This window comes from Pocillopora damicornis, chromosome 5, assembly GCF_964200805.1.
Source record: "Pocillopora damicornis chromosome 5, jaPocDami1.2, whole genome shotgun sequence".
Taxonomy (NCBI): Eukaryota; Metazoa; Cnidaria; class Anthozoa; order Scleractinia; family Pocilloporidae; genus Pocillopora; species Pocillopora damicornis.
The window spans coordinates 28,377,699-28,398,878 of record NC_142674.1 but is presented as its reverse complement, the minus strand read 5'-3'; the positions used below and the strand labels follow the sequence as shown (position 1 = coordinate 28,398,878).

Sequence of the window (21,180 nt, the reverse complement as noted above, 5' to 3'; positions counted from 1 at the left end):
ACCGTGTTAAAAGGAATGATTTGCAACTGCAGCTCGAGAAGTGATTGATATGACGACCCCTAGCACGCTAAAACGGTATGACGAAGCACTGTAGTAATAAAGAAAACAACTTTTCAAAACTCCTGGAAAAAAAATTTGTTTTACTTCACACTAATTACAAAATACAAGCTTTGCATTGTTGACCTGAACCTAAGGGACAAGTAATTATTAATGGCCGAGGGGGAGGGGTGGAGGATTTTAAGAGACACAATCAAAATCCTCCCACCCACCCTCCCAGGTGATCAATAGTAACCTGTCTCTAACTTGTTTCAGAACCATAGTCTGTGTAGCAGAACAATCCTGTTCACGGATATGTTAAAAGCAGTTTTTGCTTCTTATTTTGAAAGGGCCGCTCATTACTCATCGATCTTTTTCAATTCCGTGGTACTTGATTGCTGTTTATTCACTGGATATTCCGAAATGCTAGAAAGTGATGAGATCTACAAGATTTCCTTTTGGCTGTGTCATGTGTTCAGGGAAGAAAGACACCAATGTATCAAACAACTGCAACAAGGAAACAAAAAAAATTAATGCTTGGCTTAAACCAGCTACCACTTTTCTTGTTCAGTTAATCGTGGAAGAAATGTACAGCGTGAGAGCTAAAAATGACCGCGCAAAAGGCTGAGAAACCTCCACCGTTTCTGCTGTTCACTCGGCATTTAACACTCACTTTTTATCTCCCTTGCCATTGACTAAGTTTAGAACACCTATTGTAATTATATCGCCCACAATACAGGTTACATATCAAAGATCATTCGTGAAACACGTGTAGAAATGTGCACTTTGTTTGTGTAACAACTACCTGAGTTCTTCCAGCAAAACCGTCATTTAATGGCGGCGATAGAGAGTCTGAGGATTTAAGAGAAGAAAAAGAACATCAGGCAATGGCACAAAGAGGAACGCACGAACAAATAGTCAGATAGCAGACATACAGGTACTTCGTTCTGAAAAAGGGCTAACACTCGAAACGTTAGCTTTAGCAACTCTTTAAGATGGCCAATTTACATTATCAATTATGAAACAACTATGAAAGATAACTCACCTACGTCAGTTTCCATTCGATCTTGTGTGGAGACTGACTGAGAAAATAGACTGGATGCAATAAGACGAAACTGGAAACAAAAGACAGGAATGCTTACCAACTCCAACCATTCAACACGACATACCTTATTTAAGCGGTTTGTAAATCTGCTATTAAGAGGGAATTTTTAGCACTTGTCCAGGGAAACACAAGAGCACTTGCAGATAACTTAAAGTGCGCTTAAGTCTTCTGACGCGCAAATTAGTTAGAAGCTCGTAATCGTTCACTGATCGACCATATTATGTTCGTTCCGGAAAAAAAAAGAAAAGAAAAGAAACGGGGGCTGATGGGAGAAGGGAAAACTAAAACTGGGTAACTTAGCTCCTTAGCGTTTAGTGTTGTATGGCTTTAATCACCTCTTGACTCTCCTCCGGATCATCATGGGCGACTGTCTCCGAGAGCTCGTGCTAGGGAGAAAAAAGCAGAGTGTGACTCAAATTTGAAAGAGAGAGTAAGATTCTTCTTGGAGGTGTGGGGCGGGGATAAGCCCAGTCCCAAGGAGCGCGGGCTTATTTACAGAACAGCGGTTGACAATCGAGCTTTGGGCGGGGTAGAACAACGCGACTTGTTTCTCGCGAGGCGTGTATTAAATTATGCCAAACTCGTCTTCTCTTTAGCACAGTCGTTTTGTTTCTTGCGAAACGTAATCCGGCTTTTTGTAAACCAGTCTCGTCTCTCGCGTAGCGCGTTTTGGTACACGCAAGACATTTATGATTGCTCACGGGGCGCGTCTTGAATTTTACTTAAGTGTCTTGTTACTCACATGACGCTTTTTGTTTCTTATGAAGCGCACCCTGTTTCTCGAGAGATGCGACTTGCTTTTCACAAGAAATGTCCTCGTCACTCAATGTGCGTTTGGCGGTTTCTCGCGAGTAGTGTCCCCTTCTCTTGCAAGGCGCGTGTTCCGTATTGCGCACGTGTTTTCTGAATCACGTGTTTCTCGCGAGACGTGCCCTGTTTCTCGCTTGTTGTGCATTTCATTTTGCGAGAAGTAAATTTATCTCAAGTAGTGCGTTTGGTTTCTCGCAAGACGTAAAATTTTTCACGCAAGGTTGTCTAGCTCCTCACGAGACGTGTCACGTTTCTCTCGAGATGCATTCTGTTTCACTCAAGACCCTTACTCCTTCTCACGAGAAGAGATTCACCAGTATCTGTGCAAGATACAAGTTAGGGGGAATTTGGAAATTTAATAAGTACCTGCAGATAACGAAGAGCTTCGTAAGGGTCACGAGCAGCCATCTCCTGAAACCTGAGAAGGAAAAACAAATAATAAGAGTGTCGTAAAGGAGGAATTTTTTGTCGCTTTACGCGTTCGGGTCGGGCGGGTCCAATACATGTTGATGGGATGAAAAAGTAAAGCCGACCAGTTAAATAAAAAGGATGCGGGATTAATGATACAAATTGGCAGTTAAAAAAAGGGGAAAAGCAATAAGTGGTAACAGTACCTTTGTTTACGAATTAAGTACCGACATCTTCTTAATAAGTGTTCTCTTGAAGGTCTTGACAACTACAAATAAACGGGAAATAAAATTAATGGACAGTATTAACAAGGCTAAACATTGATAGCCGCGTACCAAGTTGACCACTTTTTTTTGGGTCACGCAACGCAACTAAATTTTGACAAGGTAATTGCATGTTCTCGAGCGTAATCAGCGCATTCAATTCCGTTCCGTAAATGAATTTTGAAACCCTTGAAAAGTTTAAAAGTGCTTGTTACTCTCAGGTTGCAACAGAAAAATTTGACAACTCACTCACATCCAAATTGTAAAATAATGTCACACAACGTAACATGCGCTGGGGTACTACGTGACAAACCCGGATCAGGCTAAGGGGTAACCTAGTTTCCTTGGCTGTCATTCTCTGGGATGTAGCGCAAGATAAGGGGGCGTTGCGTGACATCCAAGAGAACAGCCGCGAAGGAGACTAAGAGTAAACGAAATAAACAGATAGACAGTTAAAATTTTGAATCAAAGTCTGATTACCTTCAGCGACCAGAAGTCATCGAGTCTCATCTTGGGTATGCTGGATTTTCCAGGATTGCCTCCAAAAAGGTAATGTACTTTGTGAATATCATCATACACCAACTGATGTGCAAACCGAGGGCAAGGCTCTACATTCTGCATCTTGGTCCAGTACTGCTGACCCATGTTCTCATTCTTGTAAACACAAGACCTACAAGAAAAATAGTCATAGAATCCATTAGTAGTAAACTACAGATTAACTTTGTGTGTACAGCTGTTGAATTAGCAGAAATCGGATAGAACCTTAAGAGATCAAAAGTAACGGTTCGAAATCAGACTCAAACGTCCAAAATTAACTGCAAGCGTCCCAAATCGACACCAAGCGCCTGAAATTAGTCGAACTGTCCGTCTGAAACCGGACACAATTGCCCGAAATAAAATGACACTGTCCGAAAAAAAAGAAACAGGACCTAAAATCAGACAAACTGTCAAAAATCGGAGCTCGTTTGGGTGGGGAAGGTTATTGTCAATTTTCCACGTTTTAAAATACTTACCACGACTTTCGTTCCATATCGTATACCCAAAAAGAATTCCTGACTGTTTCTTCACGTTTTTCCTTGTCCTTACTGAGACCCTAAAGAGATGAACGAACCCATCAAATTACAGCTCTTCAAACTTGATGTAACATCCAGTTCACCGTGCAAACAAAAACAAGGGCTCCAAAAAGGTCCTGTACAGTTGCAACTAAAAAAAACACACACACAAGGTTTTGTTGCGAACCTAATGACTTGCTTAAACTGACGAGGGAGGAGAGGAAAGGGGAGGGAGGGGGGGGAGGGGAAGCGTAAATAGTGCAGCACGCTATACGTAGCCACAAAGACCTGGGGCTTCGTATTTTTCTGTTTCATCGTAGATGAACGTGCTCGCGTTATGTATCTGTAAAATATCGTAACCTTTACTCTTACGACGAAAACTGAAGACCGTAATTACTGTGGGCTTACCACTACTGATACAGTCACGCGCGTGCGTGTACGAGTGTAAACTTCTAACTTCGCTTTTCGGACCATTGTCGCGAATGGAATTTTAACAGACGCGTACCGTGATCGTATGTGTAATGGTTCATCAACTACATCCTGTTGCACTGTACCCTGGGAGCAAGCCTTCATTTTTAGTTGTGGAGAGGTTTGCTAAGGGTTTGGCACTAATAAGTTCCAAGCCCCTTGCAGACTCATGCTTTCCCGCTCTCAAATTTTACGTAACAAGAGAGACGGTGACGTAAAGAACTGCAGGCTTAAGAGAGATCTACTTACAGATAATACGTGAATTTCGTTAAGTCCAGGATCAATTGTTGCTCTCTGAGTAAAACCTGCTGCAGGAACTGCAAATAAAGAAACAGAAGGGTGCTTAAACAAAACTCATAAATATCATTAAATCAACAACGGCTACTATAGTAATTGTAAAAAAGAAATGCAGTGATTGTAGATATACCTTGATCAGATTCTTTTTTGCTTCCATCGTATATAAATGATATTTCATGGGTGTCCACATTGTACGTTATAAAGTCACTGAAGGATAGGAAAAAAGGTCCTAAAATTACTCAGAATGAAAAAAGTTTTGCATGCTTTAATTAATTTGGTCATCAGATTAAATTCACTTCAACATCACTGCATATAGTACCTTAAAAATTCTCTTCCTCTTTGTCCAGCGAAAATATATAGAAGTCTTTTCTCCTGCGTGAAGAAGAGTTGCAAAAAAAGAGAAACTGACATTGAGAAATTCGTTGGTGAGCGTTATTCGCCAAGCGCCTAATTAAACAAGTGGTTAAACAAGTGGACATTACAGTTTGATGGCTCATTCTCCCAGCTACAATAAATTAAGGTTTTGTTATATTTCTTTCAGTACAAGGGCCATGTAGGTCAACTTCGCTTAAAAAATAGTGCCTATTTAGGGGTTTCCATGGATAACACCCCGTCATGCTTGGTACCAGGGCCCCTCTGGATAACAGCCATGCAGCTGAATAGGCCACCACGGCCAGTGTTCTCCCTTATTTTAAGCATGACAGGTAAAATAAATTTTCAAACCGGTAAAGCAATCCTTTTACCCGTTGAATTTTAAAGAATTCCAAGCAATTTTAAACGGTAATAAGAGGCACTACAGGTGGTAAATGTTACCGGTTACTGCCTGAAAAGGAGAACAATGCAGGGCTAAGTAAAGTTTACCTAACTCTTTCCTTGAGAGTGCTTTTCTGAGGACAATGATATTCATAATTAAATATTTGAAAGTTACACGATTGTTTTTCCTGACTTACTGGATGAAATAACATTGAGTGTCCTATCCTTGATCGCAGCTCAGGACAGTCGTCCCTACAAAAAACAACAGACACAAAATCAGTCCAACTACTGTTTAAGTCAAAATTGCACCATTAAAATGTGAGATCTCTGAAGCGTCACATTTGCATGTTGTATCGATACGATAATACGAATTTGTTGAGCAACTTCCCAAGTAACAGAATTTCACAGTATGCAGTGCTATTATCCCTATCTTATCATCGCCTGTTTCAGGCGTTCAGTTAGTAAATTGAAGCGCAATATTAAACAGCGCTATGAGAGCGGCGGAGTGAAAAGACAAGAGAGGTTTGGGTCGGCTCGCGTTAAGTCCTCTACGCAAGTCGACCCAAACCTCCGCCGCTTTTTCACTTTTTCCGTCATCTATCCGTCTACTATTTCACTCCGTTTTCCAAACTGAAAGCCAGGAACAGGCTAATTCTAAAAACATTTTCAAATTCCAGCTTACTTGAGTTTATTCCAGGTATTTGTTTGACAGTTGTACGAGTACAGTCCGCTAAATAGGGTTTCCTGTGCTCTCTCGTCTCCACTTGAGCTAAAAAAGAAACTACTACTTTTAGCTCTGCGGATAAAAATGTGAAGGAAGAACAAACAAATCCGTTCAGCCTTTTCTGCAGTAAACCTCTTAATATATAATGATTTCTTCTCCTTTTTTTCCTACCTTGTGAGTACACGACCACCAAACACATAAATTGTGCTTTTTTCAACATCAATACACATCTGCAAAATGAAACAAAAGGTTATAGGTCGTTGCATATCATGGAGCAGGGAAAAAGATTCCATGCTGTATGAAAAAATTTGACAAAAAGACTCTAATGATGCATATTACATAAAAATTTCATGTTAACAAACATTGTTTTTTTTCCTGCTAACAGAAGAATTAACCATTAGACCACCAAGTGTAGCTAGCATCTAATTTTTCCTCACAATATCAGCCCTGAATCAAGCATAAAAGTCATGAGAATAAAGGAAATGATCACTAAGTGAAGAAGCTCTTGATTGTTAAACAAATTCTCCTCTTCTTAGAAATTGTATGAAACAGTCAGGGGAATATTCATACTGATGTTATAGTGTGATAGACAACAGTGTGAGCCATCCGTTTTTCAACTTTGGTCAACCGTTTAACGTTTCGTGCTATCCGTTTTTATTTTTGATCAACCATTTGAAGGCCTAAGCTATCCGTTTTTGGACTTTGGTCAACCGTTTAAATTTTTTGCCATCTGTTTAAGCGGTTATGGCATCCGTTTAAACGTTCGAGTTAACCGTTTACTATCCGTTTACAACCGTTTTTCGAGACCGTTTAACGGAAAAGCGTTAGTGCCCGTTTTCCCGTGGAGGGTCACAAATATCCAAGAATAAATAATCCAGTATAACACAGACCTGATGGTCAAAAATAAGAGGTGGCCCTCCTTCAGATGCTGTGTCTGCACTGATAAGCGTCCATTGATTTCTGGTTATGTCATAAACATAAAAATCACTCTGGTAAAATAAAAAGAAACAAAACTAGCAATCAGAGGTCTGTTAAATAAATAGAATTATTGATGCTGTGTATCTATTCAGTAATAGATCACATATGACGACAAAATAGAGCAAGAACCAAATTGTAATTTATATAATAACAGAGCAAGTTGTTTTTAGTGATGACATCATCTGTGCATCTGTCCTCCAATAGTTCATAACTAAGAACCAATCAAAATGCCTGGATAATTCAAATTATCATGCAGAATACTTTTGTCTATGGTTGAAACATTATGAGATTAATATTTCTCAAAATATTATAATTTAGATTTGGAAACTTTGTTGTGATTTTACATCGAAAAATGGCAACTTAAAAAAAGTTTGGCTAAGAGCCCTGAGTCATGAAAAAAAAGACACAAATTGAGCACATACTGTAATTTAGTGCTCAAATGTATTTCAATATTGTAACAATACCCTTAATTAGAGTTGTCTCTGAATAATTCCAAAACATTAATCAAGCTGTCTCAGTCAAAATTCAAAGGAAATATAACCAATTATTCAGACACATTTAAACCAGAATGGAGGTTCAAATGATTTCTTTATTACAGACTGTCAAATTTGAACAAATTGCATTGACTAGAAGTCACTCAATGGCAAGGCTGTGCTCTAACGGCGCCCGGTCGCCTGAGGCGACTAACATTTGGCCTCGGGCGACTGAAAATATTTTCTTGGTCGCCCGGCCGGGCGACTGGCTGGTGTTGGTTTCTTGATTTACAGTCAAAAAAAAAAAAGAAAATGTTGTTCAATCGGGCGCGTGTTGATATTCAAAGGTCGTTCCACGTGAATTTACGTGTAACATAATCATCGACTTTGATCGTGACAAGCTGCACAGTTTTCGATTTTAACCGCTTTTCCAAATAGTATTATAATTTTCCCTTTAAATTATGATGGCTCGTTAGTTAGTTTTTGAAAAGCAATTGTTACTTCTGCTCTGACAGGCGTAAAGTACGGTCGACGATTAATAAATCGCTAAATGAACACGGGAGTCGTTCTTTTAAAAGAAAATGTTGTTCCATCGGGCGCGCGTTGATGTTCAAAGGTCGTTCCACGTGAATGCACATGTAGCATAATCCTTGACTTTGAACTTGACTAGCTGCACAGTTTTCGATTTTAACGGCTTTTCCAATAGCATTAAAATTTTTCCTTTAATTTGGGATGGCTCATCAGTTAGTTTTTCAAAAGAAGTTGTTACTTCTGCTCTGATAGGCGTAAAGTACGGTCGGCGATTAATAAATCGCTGAATAAACACGGGAGTCGCTCCTCTATGCTAATTTAATATTTTAGCCGGCTTTTTACTGCCGTGTCTGCGAGGCAAAAACATAACTTAAGATTGTTTTTCCAGTAAAACACGATGTATAAAAAAGAAAAGATACGGTTTTTTTTGTGATTGTTTTAGAAACGGGTATAAACTCTATAAGTCCCGCATTGTCCTTGGTGTCGTGACAAGTTATTACGTATCACGCACTAAGAATAAAATCGACCGAATCCACAAAAAGCTCATTTGTCTTGAACATTTCACCGATAACATAGGAAAGAAAATACTTCTGTTCTGCTCTTAAACGATGACTTTCCAACAAGATGACTTATTCAAAAAAAGATAATAGTTCTAACATTTGTTCGCAGTAGATCAGTACTCAATCACTAAAAGAAAGAACATGAAAGCAGTCCCTTTTTTGCAAGTTGGATGATTAAATTGAGATGAATATTTTGCTGCGAAACAGAGATATGTTACAGTTAGTGTTTAATGGATCACTGTACAATTTTGTTTACAATGTTCATATTTCTAATTCATAAAAGATGATTTACATCGTTGACAGTATTGATCTACCGTAGTTTGTAATTTGTAATTCCAATTTAAACTCTGTCTAAAGAATTTCTAAAGAATTAAGTATACAGAGTTCAAACGAAATAGTGTTTTGCTAAGCTTACATAATGCTTTGAATTGAACTTCAATGAGAGAGTTTTAGGATTATCAGATTATCTTTGGTATATGTATACTATTCATTTTTCAAAAAATAGTTTTGCACTGCTTCTGTAAGTGTGAATTAAATAATTATTTGACCATAAGTGATGATAGGTTTTCAGGAGGTCAAAGGATACGATGTTTCATGAACATAAAAACAATAAATAAATGCACATAGTTCTATTTGACTCGTTACGAAAACAGTTTGTTTAATTTTTAATAATGAACCGACTGATTTATTAATTTGGGCGACCAACTAGGAGGCCCAGGCACCTCAGCTAAAATGTTTGGGAGCCTGAAGGGCTCCCCGAAATTTTGATTTGGGCGACCATCTTTTAGGCCTGGGCACCCAAGCTAAAACGCTTGGGAGCCCGAAGGGCTCCCTGAAATTTTCCTTAGAGCACAGCCTTGCTCAATGGTCACCAATTCTCTCTGTCACACAATTTAAGTGTACATTACCTTAAGTGGTGTTACATTTCTCATTCCTGAGTCTAAGTATCTTCCCAAAGTATATATCAACTTTCTCTTGCCGTCCAGACACATCTTGTGACAAGACCTGGCACATGGTCCACCTTCCTGCTCTGTATCACGTGACAGACATGTCCATTGAGAAGACTCCACAGTAAATGACCAGAAATCAGCCAGGTCCACCATCCCATCCCAGCCCCCAAGCAGGTAAATCACCTGAGATTCCATGTCAATTGACATCTGATGCCCACCTCTCATACCCGGCCGTGAACTACTGCTATCATCATCTACGGTCAGAACATGGCAATGAACATTGGTGTTACTAATGTTACATACAGTTTTTACTGCTCAATTTCAATTTGATTGTTGGAAGCAACTAGAGGCCTCCTAAAGGAAAAATCCATCCAATTTTCTATGCATTTTGTGAAGAATTGCATAGTTTATAAACATGCTGTTTACAGATAGAATGTACGAAACACCAGGTGCATTTCTTCTCTGAGACTCTGCTGTGTTCTCTTCACACTGACAAGTATCTAATTTCTCCTAACAAGATCAGCTCTGATTCACATATTCAGGTCATGGGAATGAAGGAATTGATCATCAAGTAAAGGAGTCATGATTGTTAGAAAAAGTCTCCTTGTCAGTACCTTAAGAAATTAAATGTAAAGAGAACAGAATGGGGTGTAACAGGTTAAAGATCAGAGAATTCTCTAGCCACAGAATTACAGATCCAGTCAAATTTCAATGACCACATTATTTTTAACTCAGATGTTGAGAATTTTCCCCAGCATTTTACACTATTCTGCTACTTAACTTCTTAAGTGAAACAACAATAAAAACTGAATTCATATGTTAATAATCTTGAAAATGAATGTGATTCACAAGGTGACCTTGTTTATAAAATCTTACAGTCTTTCATATGAAGGTTTCTAATCAGTACATTAATTTTACTTCTAAATGGTGTTCTAAATGAGTAATTGCACAGCTTAATGACTCTTATACCTTAATCTCATCCCGTCAATAACTTACTTTGAGCAGCAAGAGGAATTATCGCTTTCCACTTGGGTTTGTAATCTTGCTGACTGATATAATGACTAAAAATAGCATCTAGAAAACAAACAATACACACAAATTAAAGCTTACTTTAACCCTTTAACTCCCAGATCAAATTTGTAGTTCTCCTTACTGTCAACCATACAATTCCTATAAAGTTAGTTCAGAGAATTTAGTATTGGATCAACTAATTATCCCCAAATTCATTTGATATTTTTCTGTATTCTCATCACTTATCTGATTGATATTGTATTGACATTGTAAGGAGAAATTCTGTTTTGGTCACTCATGAGGATTGCACATTTAAAAATGTTAATCTAATGTAGAGTGGTTTGTCGGTACCCAGAAAATGGCTAAAAAGAGTACAAAGAACAGACAGTAACCATTACAAGTGCATGTCAGCACATGAAACATGACATCAAATAAAACAAAAAATCTGCCTCTAAACTTGAAAGTTAATTTTGGTTCACATGCAGCTGAATCAACATTACTATGCAACTACCACCTCTACTAAAATCTCAGATTACAGAAAATCAAATAGAAAATTACCATTTGAAGCTTGTTCTATGATTTTCTCACATCCATCAAAGTCATTATCTATCACCTGGTAAAAAATTGTACAACAAAAACACAAAAAATTGCAATTTCAATTTACAAGTAACAGTTAGATGCAAAATATATCATCATGGACATAGACATTTATTTAAATTAAATTAAATTGCCATCTTAAGAGTTAAATCAATCTGTTCTAATCATGAGCACAGCACCAAACAATAACAGTTGAAGATAAACTCATGACAAGATTGTTACCAGTTTCTGATGGAGTTCTGTCAGCATGGGGTGCTCAAGATTGATTTTTGTTCTTTTCTGCAAGGATTCAAAAGCTTCTGCATAGTTGTGCTGTCGAAAATGTTTCAAGCAAAGACGTATGGCTTCTCTTTCACGATACTGCAAGATGACAGTCAGAAACAAATTAACAAAAATCAAAAGACTGGAATTAAGACAAAGTAAGAGAAGTCCTGAAATGGGCTGCTGTGGATGATTACAAGTTAGGTTCAACAATCTGAATGGAAGTCATTTCCAGATTACCCCGATGATGTCTTGTGTTAAGATGAACAAAATATCACTCTGCCATTGTCTCTGACTACAATCCTTTGTAGTAGTCAGAGTGCCACAGATCCCAAAAAGCCTTAACCTTTCACTTCCATGAGTCAGACTAAGACAGAATTTCTTCTTATGATATCAACACAATATCAAGAAGACAAGTGATGAGAATAACAAAAACTGTCTTGATCTTATACCAAATTCTCCAAACCAACCTCATAAGAATTGTATGCAGACAGTAAGGGGAACTACATAATTAAAGAAATCTTGGGAGTGAAGGGGTTAAAACATGATGGAATACATAAAGAACAAGGACTGTTCTAGGACTTTTCCAGGCCCAAGACTGATTTTTCCAAAACATAAAAATTTCACCTTAAACTGTCTCATTCCCAAGATTTCAAAATCAATTCTCCTTACAGCCTATGCACATTTCTTACAATGCAAATTTTCAAAACTTTATTGTTTGATTTAAGCAGATTTCCAGGACTTTCCAGTTCTGGAAAAAGTCAAATAAAATTCCAGCACTTTTCAGGTTTTCCAGGACCCATAAAAACCCTGGTACTGCATTAAATCAATTGTCTTAGAGCTATAGAGTGACTCAGGAAGCATCTAAGCTGGGATTCACCATACACATAAATCAACAAATGATCAAGAAGTACCACTTACAGTATTAAACCACGTAAGACTAGGCTGAACAATCTCTGGATCATCTACTCCCGAAAGCTCCACAAACCAAATACTGAAGTTAAAACTGGGTCCCCATGACATGATTGGAACTGAAAATAGTTGGAAAGAAAACCAGTGGACTCTGTTTGACTACACTCTCAGAGGGCTTCTTTGCAGCTTTTTTCCCCTGAAAATTTCTCAGTTTTCATGGTATTGGTATCAACTGGTTAAATTTCAAAACTAAATTAAGAGCATTTTTTAATTCCATAATATTATATTTTGGTCATCTAATTTAAATTGACTTATGGGAGAATGTTCACAAATAAAATTTAAGGCATTTGGCAATTAATTTAAAACAAAAATAAGGAACAATGATCACAACACTGAATTAAGAGGTAGATCGTAGGAACTCACCTATCTTTATAAATTGACAAGGGAACATTTTGCCATCCAGTTCATGCTGAAGCTCAAATGCCTCTTTAATATGATCATTTCTTAATCCGCTGCAAAAAAAAAACAAACAGCATCTCAGAAAAGGCTCTATTGACATTCTGTTTCAACAAGTAGTTAACCTTCTACACTCATGAGCAGGGCGTGAAATTAATTTTTTTTCTGACAGCCACTTGGCTCCTAAATCCTTCCAAGTGGTAGCCAATTCAAGAAAAGTTGGTCGCCATTTTCAAAGACAAACAAAACCTCTTTTTTATGCTGTCATCGTTCTAGAAATTAAGTAGGGGTAAAGATCTTTAACGTGCTACAAAATGGACACTAGGATGGATGATATGCAACGTTTAAGCTCACCTAAATCAAAGATGACGTCTAGTTATTGATTGAGATGCATGTGCTGCATTTTGGAAACAAACTTAACGAGGAAGTTTGCCGCGGATTTGTCTTTGCAAATCTTTTTAATTCACTAGATCTCTTAGTAAGGTTATGATGAAACATTCTAGTTGCCAGTTTGGCGACTAATTTTCAGGATTTGGTCACCAAAGTGAAAAATTTAGTCACATTGGCGCCTGTATTGGGTGCAACTTCATGCCCTGATGAGGTAATCCTTCAACCCCTAAAAATGACTAGCATCTAATTTCTCCCTACAGTGTCAGTCCTGAATCAAACAGTAAGGTTACAAGAATAAAGGAAACAATCACCAACTACATGTAAGGAAGTCCTTGATTATTAAACAAATTCTCCTTGTCAGCATCTTAAGATATGTATATAAAACAGCATGGAGAATATACATATGTATGTAAGGGTGTAGAGGGCTACAGTAACACTGTGATTATACTTGTGGATGAAAATAAAAAATAGTAGAGAAATAAAATCCTGTATCAATAAAATTTGATTATTTTTAAACACTTCCACAATATTCAGCCAGTCTTACTGGAAATCAAAAGGGTCCCTGCAATAATTTATCAGGATCCAGAGACACTGTGAAACCAGTTACCTTTGCAACAACTCAGTCATGTGTTCATCATTCAGTCCACCATAAATCTTAAACTTCCTGAGATTGCATACATGGGTCTTCTCATACTTTCCAAATGTGATAGTCATAACAATAGCTGGCTTCTCCAATTTCAGTATAAGAAACTAAAAATAAAAAAGGTAAAAGCTTTCGCAGAAGAAAACAAATGATAAAATTAAAGTTAACTGCTGTTGTTTACATATACAATTCTCTCTTTCAACCCTAACAGTGACCAGCACCTGATTTCTCTATACTTGATTACTGCAAAGCCATTTATTGAGACCATGAGAATATAGAAAATGATCACCACCTTACAACTGTTACACATATTCTTCTTGTCAATACCAATTAAAGGGAAGAGTATAAAGAATGCTGATACTGATGCTGGGGTTTAAACAAATGACAAAGATCTTTTGTGTGAGAAAGATGTTCCTTGTTTTGTCACGAACAGGGAACAAAGGAAAAAAATTCTGAGTCCCCATGAGGTCAATCACACCTCAGACATTTAGATTCTGTGCTCCGATGCTCTATGGTGAGCAAGATCCACTACAAAGATCATATATGACACACGCTCTGCATACTTTTTAGATCAGAAATGTCAATAGCGTCATGTTTGGCAAATAGAATATGAAGATGGTAAGTTTTAAGCTTGGTAAAGAAATAGAGAAAGATGTTTTTCATCTTGCCACAAGTGTGGGACAAAGAAAAAAACATTCAGGGTCCCCATCTTTGATCTGAGTTTCTATTTTATAATAAACTTTAAAAAACTTAGGTGTGGCATGCACAAGACCATAAGTTATATTGAAAACTAACATCAATGCCTAATGTCATAATACTGGATTTCTATCCTTTACAAAGAGCGAACTCTCCATACTTTTGTCCACTCACCGAGGACAAAAAAATCAGCTGTGATACACCCCAAATTTTTTCTGTGCATTTATAACCTGATATAAGGTATACATCAAAACCAAGGTTAAGTTTAGATGGTACTCATGACAAAACTATCAGTGCAAATCATCCTGGCATCTTCCAATTTGTAATTAACAAGCTGCTCCTTACTAATCATTGCAGATACAGACATCGGCTAGACACTTGCCTAGTGATTATTTTATATTATGATTTGAATTAATCGTGTTGTCTACATCGCGAGTATTTCTCACAGATACACGACCCTGTTAATGATTTATAAGCTTATCCACTTGACGATCGCCATTTAATTCTTACCTGCGGAGGGTAGTTGCTATCGGAAGACCATCTCGAAGACTGGTCATTCGGTTTGTCCTCCAAAATATTCCTGAATAAAATTTAAAAATTTCCAAAATTAGCCGGTGTCACCTTCGCGAAATTCCACCAAATGATAAAAAGAAGCCTTGATGAGGTCTTACGTGGGCAAATAGTTTGCAGAATAGCTGGAACATTTGTGGATCGTGTATGTTAACACACGAGTTTCAACGGCTCCTGAAGCCGCCATTTTGGCGTACTTCGATGATTGCGCAGTTGCATGCACGCCCGAGTATCTTCATGGGAGAACTGAGCCAGCTGTAATTCTACTCAGCAGATTAGTTACCAAAATGGCGGTTGTCTGCAGTCGAAATCTGCGTTCTTTGTGTGGAGTTTTTCGAGCTTCTTTGGGCCTAAATGTAAGATATTACTTATATTTAAATAATTTTGGTGGTATTTTTGAGTTTTTTTTATAAATTTATCGTCGATCTTTTCTTGAAATTGATTTCTTTTGCGGCTGTAGTTCTAACATCACATGTGTGGAATAGATTTTTGCTCAGAGTTTGAAGTTGCCAATAGACAGCTTCGTAATCTAAATCGTGCGCAGCTGTAAACTTGTACTTACAAGCACTGTACATTATTTTATCTCTTGTAAGAAAATTCCCAAAAACGGTTTGTCGATGTCTTCAGCGAGAAAGTATACAAATGGAAGCGCAGCAGGTGAGCTTCAGTGTCCCATAATTATCTCTGCCCCATGGAATCCCCCTCGAGAAGTCGAGCTGTACTTAAACGCCTCCTGGGAGCTGATATGGATCCGGGGGAACGCCCTGAACCTTAACTCCCCCCCCCCCCCACTCCCTCCATTTTTCCCTTTTTTATAACTATTTATGACTTTAAAACTACCCCTTTATTTATCTTTCAATGGAATTGGTAATCCATTCATCCACAATAATTTGCTCCTATTCCTTGGTGAACACCATGGTTATCACTGCAATCAATTGTACTATTCCAACTCTAAGAGATGAATCCTAACCAGATTGTGCATAGAATAAACTTTTTTTTTCTCTTTAACCCTTTAATTCCCATAAGTGATTAATATGAAAGTTCTCCCCATTATATTCATACATGATCCAGCACACAGGTGATGAGAATACCCAAACTTATCAGGTAGCAGGTAATTTAATGTTAACAACTGAGTTGAAAACATAAATTGGCCACCATAAAGAGTAAAAAAGCTGACATTTCGAGTGTTAGCCCTTCCTCAGAGCAATATAATCGCTCTGATGATACAATTGCTCTGATGGAGGGCTAACACTCGAAACATCAGCTTTTTTATTCTTTATGGTGGCTCATTTACATTCTCAACTCAGTTAACACTAAATTACCAGCTATACTCTCCCACTGATGCAGCACCACAGTTTATTTAGAAACTTACCCCTTTTATTCATTTATCAAGTAGAAGTGTTTATCTTGATGTAACACTAAATTCTCATAACTAATTTACTAGAAAATGTTTAGAAGCTAGAGGGAGGAACTGACAATCCAATCTTGGGAGTGAAAGGGCTAGTTAGGTTTCCCCTAGACCAAGTTGAGTTATATAACAACTAACTGTGTGGTTTTGTTTTTCATAGGTATTGTTCGATCTTCCACAAAAGCCTTGCAACAACATCCTATAAACAAAGTTCAACATCCAGGATGCTTAGTGCAACAGAAGCAATTATTCCATGGTCACGGTTCTCTAACTGTTCCTTTTTTGTGGCAAGAACCAAGTCTAGCAAGGCAGTCAACAATTGTGTTCTCAGCCATAAGAAATAAGCCTTATCCTGACCTTGTGTTGAACAGCACGAGACTTTTTGCAACAGTTAACCAATACCGTTGGAAAAAAGTAAGAACCAAGGCAGATATGCCAAAGAAACATATTCCAAAATCAAAGCGAATCCTTTTGGGTCCTCAAAGGAAAGGTGTCTGTATCAGAGTCTTCGTAAGAAAACCTAAGAAACCAAACTCTGGCAACCGGAAGTGTGCTTTGGTAAAATTGAGTAATGGAAAAGTAATCACAGCCTATATACCAGGTGAAGGAGCAGTGTTACAGGAACATGCAGTGGTATTGTTTGAGGGAGGCAGAGTTCAGGACTGTCCTGGAGTCCAATATAAAATTATAAGAGGGAAATATGACATGAACTAATAAAAAAAAAGGCATGTTTAGTAAGTAACCCTTTCACTCCTAAGATTTGATTGTCAATCCCCCATCTCTAGCTGCTAAATGTGTCTCTGTAAAATATATATCTACCTGATAGGTTTGAGTTTCCTCGTTACCTGTTTGCTGGATAACATATTGGTTAGAGTTTATATGTTAATCACATCTGTGATTTTAAGGGTTACCATGAGATGAACTAGCCTTTGAGTTGTACCTTTGGTGACTGAGTTGTGGTTCACAGTACAGCTGGAACCAATGCCTGTTACCTGCAGGGTTTTATGTGATGGGGCTTGTTACAATACCATATGACAGCATATACGATCATAAGGGAACTGAATTTGTATTAACGTTGATTGACACACATGTTGTAATAAAGTTTTGAAAAATTCTGCATAAAGTTATTGCATTTGAGTTTTCTTGGAGCTTTAATTATTGACTGTTAAGGCCCCTAAGAATGGCCAGCATCTCATTTCTCCGAACAATGTCACCCTCAAATCACAAATTAAGGTCACTTGATGGAAAGGAAATGATCACCAACTTAATAGGCTTTGATCATTATAAAAATTCTCCTCATCAGCACCTAAGAGAATGTAGCAAGAACCGCATGGAGAATATGCATACTGATGTTAGGGTGTAAAAAGTTACCAGAAGGCTTCTGCATCAGAGGATCTGCCTCAGGGCTGGTAGTGAATTATTTTAACGGGCATTTAATCTAAGCTCTATGGTCTGAGGCTACATCTTTTTATGCATGTTTTAAAGAAGTTCAAAAACTTACTCAAACAATATTAGTCACACCCACGAGTAGCATTTTCTAAAGCGTATAGAAAACAGTCTGCAATATTTTTGAGTTTTGAAAACCGTTTGTCTGTGTCATTAGCACAAATACGAATAACACGTACACATTTTGGGCCGTTATAAGTAAGGATGACGTGATGATGGTCTAGACTGTTGGAAAATTAAGGACAGTTTTTCTATTTTTCACCATTTCTTGCCGCGGCAAAACAGTAGTGCGGCATGGAGCGGGTTGCGGTTCGCTTCCGCCGGTCTTTTTCAGACATAAATAACATTGAGTCACAAGAAGTGAGAATCATTTTCTCGATATGAGTTTTACTCGGAAAAAATTGCGATAGAAATTTCGGGGAAACTGAAAGTTGTTCAGACTTTTTGAGAAGCTTAGTTACGATTCGAATAGAAGAAAATTACATCTTCACACTCAGGTAATTTTAAATGTTACTATTACGTGAATAACTTAAGATTTTGATCTAGTTGGGTTCAATAGCAGCTGATTGCTCTCTTCTACGTGCTGTTGTGCTAGAATTGGGGTCCGATCGATTTTAATAAAGGTTCCCTGCGCAGATCATTTGCTCAAAACAAGAGTTCTGAGTCCTCTTAATTTTAGTTTTACAACTGACCGCTTGCGATGGAAATATACGTTAATTGGCATCAAGGCTTTAACAGTAAGTGTTTAATATCGATCCTAGACAACTTCCAACGGAACTGATGATCAAATTGAAGAGCATACATGAGGGCTCGTGTCAGTAAACGCATATTTTAATTATCATAATGCTTATGATCATACACGTTTTTTAAAGCATAGTGTGTGCCTCTTGTATACCAAAAGTTATATTTTTAAATACGATAAAATCTATGAGATCATATCAAGCGACATAATAGTGTCAAAGTTATTTAGAAGTGTAAACATTTAGCCTCAGAACACGAAATTTAAGCAATTCAATTCGGCCTTTTTTCATCTCATGAACTGGTTGTCGACCAGTACACACTAGCCTTCTAGAAAGAATTTATTCTGGCATAGCGCGTAAACCAGAGCAGGAATTTACTTAAGGGTATAAGATGAATAAAAATACTTCAAAATTTTTAGATGTTCTATAACATCATTTTCACACCGATAAAGTTGTAGGCCACTTGATTAACAATAGATACTATTATCGGTGTATATCCTAGGTAACCGTTAATTAGAGTGATTTATAATTTCAATTTATGTTTTTTAATATATAATTCGATAATAAACGTGTTGTAATCTCAATTCATATTCTTTATAAATAAAGTCATGAATTTACAATATGGAGAAATATTGAGACACAAAAACATATAAGCGTATCCTTATCGACTCTACGATTCTATGATTGTCAAATTGCTTGCAATCGAAATCTCCAGCTTTTTGTTTGCATTATTCAACGTTTTTAACCCTCTGCTGTAAAGTGACAGTAAACAACAGCCTCAGTCTCTCCCTGCTCATTATCCCAGGTAAAGTACTCGTAGTCTTCGTCATCCGTCGGCAGATCATCATACAAACATTTTTCGTCATCAATAACCAGTACAAATTTCGCTTTCTTAGATATTGCCTTCCAGAATGTTTCATCCTTTTTCTCGCGGTTGAAATCACGAAATAGTTCCTTAGCGCTGTAAGATATTAACATCACGTCAACTTTGTCCATGTCGTTGATAAGTGTTTTGTTTATTTCCACGCTTTCAAATTCAAACCCCAAGCTTTGAACATAGTGCATCCAGCCCAGCTCTCTGTCGTAGCCAATGAACTGTGGTGACTTCTTCCCTCTCGAGCTGAACGGAAAAGCCTCACTAAGGAAGGTTTTAAACCCGTGGAGATCGGAACCAGGCCCACAGCCCAGGCTCAACACAGTCTTTACACTCTTGAAGAAACGTTGAGGGACATACTCTTGTTCAATTGCTTTCTCGATAGCCTTTTTTGTTAAGCTAACTCGAGCGTTAAAGAGCTGCAGAGTGTAATATGCCCTGAAATTCTGGCTTGCATAACACATGGGCCTCCAGTTCCCATTGTTCTTTATTCCTTGAATATATAGCACTTTCCCCTCACCGGGATTCGTAAGTTGTTGCTCGGACAGTGCTTTGATGATTTCTGATGTGCCTGGTAAATTTTCTTGGTCTTCTTGTGATCGGCCAAGTTTAGCCCTCCTCCCCAGGTAAGCTGCCATCATCATGTTTGCGTTCGCCGGAATTTGAGCCCTCGTCTGTGCGTTGGTCTGAATAAATTCCACTATTCACCAGTACGATGGTTCGAACTTCTGGGATCTGTCTCGAAAGTACTAATGTCTTTCGGTTTTATACTTTCCTTCAGCACAAAAGGCCCGAACCAACTTTGTAACTGACTTCCGCTTGCGCGCCTTCAAACGTCAATATTTTGACCAGTTACTGCTCTGTTAGTTTACCTTTCTCCCATATATGTAGCTGACTTCGTGATATTGACCTAAAGGGCAATACCACTATTTATTTTTAGAAGAAACTACGTCACACATTTTCTACGGAACACTGAACACAAATGAAAATTTGAAAGCGTACCTTGTGAGAGATCCTTTGATAGCGTAAAACAAAATTAATAAAGATTTTCTTGATAAAGACTTGACAATGTTTATTGTACTTTTCTTCATTTTCACTCTTTAAACGGTATTGCGTGGATTGGATTTGCATAAACCTATTTTTTTGCAGCTGCTTTAAGAAGCTTTTATCCCAAGAGAATTTAAAATAACAACAATCGTTGTCTAATTTGTACTGATAGTTTGTCAAATATTACTGAATAATTTATGAAAACGTTGATCTACTAATCTCAGCAAGAACCATTTGAAGCGTACCAGGAACATTACTCAAGCAGCGCCTCCAGTCATCCGCTTTCTGAAATGCTTTTGAATATTGAGAGTGGCCCCATATTAAATTTTACTCATATTGTTTGTTGTGATATTCACTTAAGAGACGAAATATATATAATCGCAATAATGCCTGACGCAGGATTAGGAGAAAGTTTCTCGTTTTGATTTGCTGATTTAGGATACCGATTATTACATATCCTCGAGAAATTGAATTTTGGTAAATTCATCCTCATTATTTCTCATAACTTCAGGTAATATATTTCTCTCGAGAAAAATGGAGAAATTTTTATACAATTCCGGTGCTGGGAAACAGAATGAAAGGGTTTGGTACCAGCATGCCGTAAGAATTGGTCTTTAAGTGTTAAATTTTTTTCGAGGTTCGCCTATGACGCTTTTACAGCGTGAGCAGAAATTTGCAGAGCCCAAGGGCAGGAAAAAATGAACGAATAACTCTTCACGAA

At 37.7% G+C, this 21,180-nt stretch overlaps 3 protein-coding genes across 3 annotated transcripts; 1 reads left to right on the top strand and 2 right to left on the bottom strand.

Moving 5' to 3' along the window:
* Positions 1 to 120: 120 nt before the first annotated feature.
* Positions 121 to 15,189, bottom strand: LOC113684838 (muskelin). The gene is made up of 24 exons (XM_089207056.1): positions 15,046 to 15,189; positions 14,885 to 14,954; positions 13,643 to 13,785; positions 12,613 to 12,701; positions 12,199 to 12,308; positions 11,239 to 11,376; positions 10,978 to 11,032; positions 10,405 to 10,482; positions 9,367 to 9,662; positions 6,807 to 6,905; positions 6,088 to 6,146; positions 5,875 to 5,961; positions 5,390 to 5,444; positions 4,759 to 4,811; positions 4,570 to 4,646; positions 4,392 to 4,459; positions 3,636 to 3,715; positions 3,103 to 3,292; positions 2,566 to 2,627; positions 2,318 to 2,369; positions 1,477 to 1,527; positions 1,082 to 1,151; positions 842 to 888; positions 121 to 543 (listed from the first exon to the last, which is right to left on the bottom strand). Exons 1-24 carry the CDS (start codon positions 15,129 to 15,131, stop codon positions 463 to 465), a joined length of 2,196 nt encoding a protein of 731 aa, XP_089063182.1. The 5' UTR covers positions 15,132 to 15,189; the 3' UTR covers positions 121 to 462.
* A 14-nt stretch (positions 15,190 to 15,203) lies between these two features.
* Positions 15,204 to 17,475, top strand: LOC113684837 (uncharacterized). The gene is made up of 3 exons (XM_089207057.1): positions 15,204 to 15,300; positions 15,538 to 15,601; positions 16,513 to 17,475. Exons 1-3 carry the CDS (start codon positions 15,232 to 15,234, stop codon positions 17,064 to 17,066), a joined length of 687 nt encoding a protein of 228 aa, XP_089063183.1. The 5' UTR covers positions 15,204 to 15,231; the 3' UTR covers positions 17,067 to 17,475.
* A 1,133-nt stretch (positions 17,476 to 18,608) lies between these two features.
* On the bottom strand, positions 18,609 to 20,795 carry LOC113684834 (uncharacterized). The gene has a single exon (XM_027202232.2). The coding sequence runs from the start codon at positions 20,054 to 20,056 to the stop codon at positions 19,280 to 19,282; it is 777 nt and encodes a 258-aa protein (XP_027058033.2). The 5' UTR covers positions 20,057 to 20,795; the 3' UTR covers positions 18,609 to 19,279.
* Between the last annotated feature and the right edge of the window lie 385 nt (positions 20,796 to 21,180).